The sequence below is a fragment of the Haplochromis burtoni genome, unplaced genomic scaffold, assembly GCF_018398535.1.
Source record: "Haplochromis burtoni strain Fernald_Lab_line unplaced genomic scaffold, NCSU_Asbu1 Contig_8, whole genome shotgun sequence".
In the NCBI taxonomy this organism is placed as follows: Eukaryota; Metazoa; Chordata; class Actinopteri; order Cichliformes; family Cichlidae; genus Haplochromis; species Haplochromis burtoni.
Window position 1 is genome coordinate 1795258 of NW_024582369.1, and position 8106 is coordinate 1803363.

At 45.6% G+C, this 8106-nt stretch overlaps 1 protein-coding gene across 1 annotated transcript in view; it reads left to right on the forward strand.

Moving 5' to 3' along the window:
- Nucleotides 1-6192: 6192 nt before the first annotated feature.
- Nucleotides 6193-8106, forward strand: part of LOC102294500 — a 3526-nt gene continuing 1612 nt past the window's right edge. Inside the window, 1 exon segment of the mRNA XM_005914496.3 lies at nucleotides 6193-8102. Coding sequence (XP_005914558.2) covers nucleotides 6525-8102 — 1578 coding nt within the window. The 5' untranslated portion in view covers nucleotides 6193-6524.

Sequence of the window (8106 nt, forward strand, 5' to 3'; positions counted from 1 at the left end):
GTCCCTCTCCTCCTCTCCTGCTTTCTCTCTGCTCTTTGAGAAATGCTCAGTAGGAGAGGGTCTGCTGTTGCTTCCTTAAGGGAGGAAAGCTCTTTTTATAGACATGTGAAGTAAAGCGTCTCAAGGCCTCGGGGTGTGATTGAGGTAAAGGGTCTCCTGCTCCTTCTCTTGATGGGGAGGAGTCGTGCATTCGTGGAGTTTTGCGTATGGTATGTTTAAAGGCTTCCCACACACTTTTTAATCAATAGCACGGCTGGCTTCATCAGCCGGGTGATGAGGCTGTGGTTAACTGGTTAACTTCCCCCCCCTCTTTGTAATCCTCCTCTGATTGCGACACGGTCTTGAAACCCTATAAGTATCCTGGATTTCTTGAAAGCATGTTTACGTTATCGTATACTGATTAAAAAGAAACACAACTGCTGTTCATTAGCGGACCCATGTCCACGCTTTAAATCCCTCAAAGGTCAGCTCTAATCACTGACATCATTATCCTCTGAGCAACAGTGAAGGGTGCCAATCGATTTGACTGATTGGATCGTTTCTCTGTGGTTCTCGTTTTGACAAGGTGTGCATGTATCCCTGCGTGAAAACTTCATTATAAGGACCTGACTCACTGTTTGGACGTCATGAGTGGACCTCAAGTGCGGATGATACACACAAATAAAGAAATAAACACACGTGGTGCTTTTAAAACGGAAATATTGTGCAGCTGAAGCTTTAGTGCCAGTGCCAAACACATTCTGCCGCTCGTTTGCTGCAGGGTTAGGTGCACAAGGACAAGTCACACAGAACAGCACGAGTGGAGAACAAGCACCCATTGTAAGAGATATAGAACACTTTCCTTTCATAAACCGGCCTATCTCCAGCTATTTGTTATCATTTTATAGCTGAAAGGACACAGTGAGTGAAAAATGAGACAGAAGATGCTCATATGATTTTAAAAAAAGGTCTATTGTATTGAATTACAGGTGCATGTGGGTCAGGTTGCTGTGCTCAAAGTCAGAGATATGTGCCTGAATTGACCGTATTGAGGATACCTCCTCTGACTGCCATTATACAAAGCAAGAGTAGAAAAAAAATGCACATATCGTGACCTAATTATGTCTTTGGCTATTCTTAATATAAGCATCCACAATCTGCCCCCTTCAACTACTCATCAATAAGCAACAGTCTTTTCTGACTACCTGCAAACATGTGAACTATTACTTTATGATACAGTTAAAACAGAAAAATCAGCCCAAATGACCTTAAAATGATACGCTATTGTCTTATGTTGACTACCTAGTAAGTAAGTTTTGCCACCTTTTCATTGGAGGTTCATCAGATATACCTGTTCACCTTCTCGTTGACACAAATATCTAATGAGCGATGCACATACAAAGATGTGTTGTGTTACGTGTCATGCATTCATGTCAGACACCACCAGTCTGAACTGATTCCGGGCAGGATGGATCCATGTGTTCATGTTGTTTACACCGATTTGTGACCAAAACTTTCAAATGTTGCAGCAGAAGCTGAGACTCATGACACCAGAAAACATTTTTCCTATTTTCTATTGTTCAGTTTTAGTGAGCACGTGTGAGTTGTAGCCTTAATTCCCGCTGTTAGCTAACAGGAGAGGAGAGGTATGGCCATTCTCCTCTTACCTCTGGCATCATTTTCACCCAAAGAACCACAGCTCGCTGGATATTTTCTCTTTTTTGGCCATTCTCTGTAAACCCTAGCAGCCTGCCCATCACCAAAAACCATGCCACATTCAAAGTCACTTAAATCCCCTTTTATGCAGATTCTTAGTTTGCTTAGTTTGAACTTCAGTAGCTCGTCTTGATCATCTCTGCATGCATAAATGCAAAGATTTGCTGCCATGTGACTGGTAGATTAGATATATGCATGAACAAACTGCTAATAACGTGGTTGGTAAACATATATACCAACTAAACCCAAAATTGTGAGACTGCTTGTGAAGATATTTTAGCATCTGTTTTGAATTTAATCTTTTTTTTCACGGAGAATAGTTCATTCTCTCCCTGCCCCTCACTTTCTGAAAATCATCCAAAGAGCTTCGTGTCATGTCAGGAATTCCTGGCTTTCTCTGTTGTCACATGTTAAATAGGGCTGAAGTGACTGTGTAGAAAAGTCATTCAGAGTCAGCGCTTCTTGGTCTGCTTTGTTTTTCTCATATTGCCAGTAAAGCTTTGAAGCTTCTAATGATGCAGTTGATCCGATGGAGTTTTCCAACTCTGGAGAAGCAAAACACCCCCAGACATGAATCTTCCCACCTCGGTGCTTCACTGTGGGTTTGATACACTGTGGTGTCATTATTTCTCCTGCTCATCTCCTTTACATACTATTTTCTGATACTCCCACTAATCTCCTAATGGATTGATCAGCAAATAGCTAAATTTTCCATCCTTTACTGTGAAATACGAGGACACACCGACACTGAAACTGCAGTCTTCTTGTGAAAGAACCTCTGCTGATTGCAGTCTTGCTTTCTTTATTTAGAAAATTTTGTAGCTTCAGTCTCTAGGACCACAGTGTATTGATCTTCCCTTTGGGTCCGCCTGGACGTGCTTTGACCACAGCTTATCCCGTTTTCACAAAGTGTTTTAGCGAGCCATGCACTGCCACACTTGGAAAATAGAAAATTTGATCAGTAACAAACAGAAAAACAAAGAAATTATTACAGTAATCATATTAAAGCTTTGGGTGAATTGTGAATTAAGCATAAAATTAAAAATGCTGATTATTTAACCACTTATACAAGAATCAATCTTTAAAATATTTTAGCCCCCTCAGATAAACCTTTAAATACTCTAATATTGCATTAATACGCCTAAATGTAAAATCAATATCTCTACTTTATATACAGCATTTTCACACAAAATATTACCTCTGTTTTTAGGTAATGATGCTTAGTTTCTATGAATATCACCAATACACACCAAAGGCTGAAAGGCTACTAGTTACTTAGATGAATGTGTTTCCTGGCAGCCTTTAGTTACATCACAAATCCCGGTCATCACTGTTGGCAGGAAGAGAAAAAGATAAAACCTTCCAGATCACAACTCTCCTGAACCGCCTAAGGCTCGGATAATCATCAGTGATAAGGAAGTATAACTCTTTGGTTATATTTAGGGGTATGATGTTTGTAGCTTGAAGGCGAGACAGGAAGTGGCATTCTGAAGTGGGAGCTATTCTCTCCTCTCTCCGCAGTTTTAACCTGCTTAACCTCCATGTGGCCCTGCTCTGCAGGTGGTGTTTGTTCTGGACAGCGCCTGCTTGTGAATTTGAGTCATTACTGGATGCGAATGCTAAAACAAAAAGGACATGCTTGCTAAGCCTCCTCTTCAGTGGAGAAATAAAGGTTATAACAAACAGAGATGATGCATTCCTACAGCACTTAGGAGTGTAATTCAGCTCCCCGCTGATGTTGATTGCTTCCACTATTTAATAACACTGCAACCCCAAGGCAGGTCTGTGCAGGATGTGAATCACCACCAAATAATAACTCTGTCTAAACACCTACCATTTAAGTATTATCATCTCATTAATCCGTTTTAGGTTTTAGAAGTGTTACAGATGATGGTGGAGAAGAAACATGACTTGTTCCTTCATTAAACTGTACAGCTTCACAGTGAATGAGTGTTCATAACCAGCATATATGAGTGATGTCATGCACATTATTTAAAGTGTCCACACACTAATTCAGTATATGTGTAGTATTTCAGCTATTTTTAGGAATGTACTCTAGTCAGTCTCCCACTCATGATATAGCATCAGCAGCATCTGTCTCCTCCTGTGGCCCCCTGCTTATTGCCGTTGGGTTTCTAATGGCTAGTGGGCATTAGTTACATGGATCTGATTTTTACCATTGAGTTGGTTTCTAAGCACCTGTCCTTTGCAATGTAGGATCATTTTATTGCAATGAGAATAGTTATTGCTTTAGTGGATTCCTAAATATAATTACAGTCATCGTGAGTACTATAAGGATATAGGTTTATTATTTTGACAGAAAACCTGACCCTGTTTGCAAGATACGGTACTGCGTCTTAAACTACCCATCATTTCTTTGTATTTTTGCAAGGAAAATGGGAGGCTGGTGTGAAAGTTTAGGCTTCATTTTTGGATCAAGGCTTTCTGTTTAGACAAATTCTAGCCACTTCAGTAATGATGAGGTCCAGATTCTGAGGAGGCTACTCCACAATTTACTTCTTCTTCTGTCTTCCACCTGCAGAGTTTCCTCTGTTATTTTAAGGACATGCTGCACACCATGTCATGGTCCGGTTGAGTGGCTGTGTGTTTCCTCCAGGCTCTGGTCTCTGCCCTTGAGTGGAGCCTCTTCAGCCTTTTCATTGCCTACACCTGCTACTAATCTCCGTGGCTGGGAGATTACAGGGACGTAATTTCCAGGGAGGTTAGGGGGGTTATGACCATCCCCAATAATCAGACCCAACCAATATAACCCCCACAATAAAATTAGGAATTATCTTGCATAATTAGTCTGTTGATTTTCTTTACTCATTTCAGGTATTACCAGCAAAATAGTTGCCTGTTTAATAATCTGGGAATTTACCCAGATTTATTTATTTAGACAGAGATCTTGACCCCCCCCAATGTTCAGCACAAAGTTGCGCCGATGGCTGTATATATGACCAGTGCTCTTCGCCAGATTGTCTGCTAACCTTCGTTAGTCCCGGCGGCTAACTAATGTCTAATCTAGTGTCTAGTCAAGTCTTGTATTAGGGCTTTTCGACATAACGATATATATCCAGTGTTGGGAAGGTTACTTTTAAAATGTATTCCATTACAGAATACAGAATACATGCCCCAAAATGTATTCTGTACCGTATTCCGTTACGTTACTCAATGACAGTAACGTATTCTGAATACTTTGGATTACTTAATATATTATCATGCTTTTTACAACTACGTGAATGTACTATTGCTGTGTGATTTATTACTGTTACTGAAGGTCCGCGACTCCGAACTGTAGTAAAGGGACCTCTGGCTAATACGGCGGGGTCCCTGTCGGCTTGTAGCCGAAAAATAGCTTTACTTTGTTGTGTGGGTCAACTTTTCTTGCGAGAGACAGAGAGAGGCGTTGAAAGACTGCTCCAACGGAACTTATTGTTTTCGGAGGAAAACACGAACACAGCATACAGTCGAGTTTTAATAGCTTACTTACAACTGGGCTCGTCAGGCACTCTTCTTGGCTGAAGTGGTTATTATTATATTTATATGCTTCCAGCTCCCGTTTGTCCTCGATGACATCTCGTACCTTTCCACTCCCCCTTTTCTCCCTCCTCGCGCTCACGCACCCATAACGTGTATGGCAGTCCATTCTCCCTGCAACACGGACTACACTGCCCATGATGCTACCTTCTTTAGGGCTATGCTTTTAGCATTCTGCCTGTTATATCACAACAACAACAACAACGAAAAGGCGCTCTCTCACCCAGGAAGCACACAGTCGCAGAGAGAGAGCGTCGCCCTGTAACCATGGCAACCGTAACGCTGCCGCCTGGAACAACAGAACGTAGCTGTCAAACAAAACCCAAACAGTCCTGACCCGCGACAATATGAAACAGGAAAGTACCGCAGTGTAATCCATTTATTTCAACAAAGTAACTGTATTCTGAATACCACCTTTTTAAACGGTAACTGTAACGGAATACAGTTACTCATATTTTGTATTTTAAATACGTAACGGCGGTACATGTATTCCGTTACTCCCCAACACTGTATATATCAGATGACAATATAAAAACATCTATCGTTTCATTTTACGCTATCATTTGTTTCGTGGTGTCGCAAAATAAACTGTTTACGGCAATATTTTTTATCGTTTTGATGGTCACTGTAGTGGCTATATTAATTTCTTAAAGTTCTCTCTTTCTCTTATATTTAATATAACCACACTACAGACGGACAAGCGCCTGTTCTCATGCGTTGTTGTTAGCAACAATGACGCTGAAACCATCACGTGTCCGCTTGTTTATTTTCCACATAAACCTTTCACAATAAAGCTCAAGATCCTGTTGAGACTTTTCAAAATAAACTGAATCCCGTGAAAGAATATGCAGAGTATTTACGGATGAGAAGCAAAAAAAGAGCTGTAAGGTGCTAAAAAATAAACCTTAGACTCAAACGTTAGAACAGGCTTCGGTGCCCCGGAGGCGTCCTCGTCAACCGACCAACCGGTGCGATGAGCCTGGCCACGTGGCGCGTGACTGCCCAGCACCAGCTCCGAAGACCAGAACTACGCAGCCTCAGGGAAACGAGGAGGGAGCGGTGTAGCGAGGGGACCACCGCTCCAGCTTCCTGCCCCCCTCCAAGGACGATGCACGGTGGTGGGCCGAGTTGGGCACCTCAAGGGACTCTACCTGAGCTGCTGTGTTGAGGACCAGCCATGCCAGGCCCTGGTGGACACGGGGTCTACCATTTCCCTGATACGACCTGGCCTTCTCCCTGGAACATCCGGGCCACTGGTGAAGGGTTGGTTGCCCATAGACACCCAGCTGATGACAGTGACGGGGGAGAAAACTGTTATGCGGGGGAAGAAATCGTTGGGAATCCAAGTGAAGGATCTGGAGCTGGTGCACGACTTCTGGCTCGTCGACATTCAAGACCGGTGCATCATTGGCCTGGATCTGCTGAGCCGCTGGGGGGCCTGCGTCGACATCGCGAAGCTGGCTATCACTCTTGGCGCAGAGACTTTTGCCCTCCAGCGCGGCCAAAAGCAGGGAGCGGAGGGGACCAGACGAGACAGGCGTCGGGCAGCTGCCGCTCAGCAGTTTTCGGATGCCGGTGGCTCCAGGTCATCTCCACTCGCCTCAGCCTCAGCCTCTCAGCCCGACAAACCTCCTTCGACCGAGACCATCGAGGCTACTGATGACCTTTGGCAGCGCAGCAGCGTAGTCCTCAACGTCGACCAGCGCCAGCGGTTGAGGTGCCTCCTGGATGAGAATGTGGACATCTCTGCCGCCAGTGACAAAGACTGTAGGCAGATGAGTCTGGTCCAGCACACCATCGACACCGGCTCTGCTCAGCCCATCCGTCTGTGCCCACACCGGCTGTCCCTCTCAAAACGGCAGGTAGCGGAAGAGAAGATCCATCAGATGGCAGTGGCTGGGGTGATCGAGCCGTCCAATAGCCCTTGGGCGGCACCTGTGGTTCTGGTGGGGAAGAAGGATGGCAGCCCGAGGTTCTTCGTGGACTATCGCCGTCTCAATGCAGTCACCAAGAAGGACTCGTACCCGCTTCCACGGATCGACGAGGCCCTAGATTACGTTACCGGTTCCTGCTGGTTCAGCTCCCTCGACCTACGCAGTGGTTACTGGCAGGTGGATCTAGCCCCCGAAGCAAGGCCTAAGACTGCATTCACCATTGGACAGGGCCTGTGGTAGTTCAGGGTCATGCCATTTGGGCTCTGCAATACGCCAGCAACGTTTGAGAGGCTGATGGAGAGGGTGCTCGTGGATATCCCTCGTAGCCGCTGCGTTGTGTACCTGGATGACCTGTTGGTGCACGGTGGCTACTTTGACAGTGTACTGTCTCACCTGAGCGAGGTCTTGAGTGCCATCCAACGAGTTGGGCTGCGGCTCAACCCCGCGAAATGCCGGCTGTTGGTGAGAGAGACCCCGTTCTTGGGCCATGTGATCAGCGCTCGAGGTGTCGCCACTGACCCCGCAAAAGTGGCTGCGGTCCGGGACTGGCTGACTCCCTCGAATGTCCAAGAACTGCGGAGCTTCCTGGGCCTAGCCTCCTACTACCATTGGTTCATCAAGGGGTTCACGACGATGGCCAGCCCCCTCCACCGCCTGACTGACAAGGGACAACTGTTTGGCTGGGGGGATGCCTGTGCTGCGGCTTTTGCACAGCTGAAGGAGGCCCTCACCAGAGTCCCAGTCCTGGCCTACCCCCACGCCCGGCAACCTTTCATTGTGGACACTGATGCTAGCAATGTAGGAGTCGGGGCGGTCTTTTCCCAGCAGGACGAGGCTGGAGAATGGGTGGTGTCATACTTCAGTCGTGCCTTGGGGCGAGCCGAGAGGAACTACTGCGTGACCCGGCGGGAGCTGCTGGCCGTAGTGCTAGCGGTGC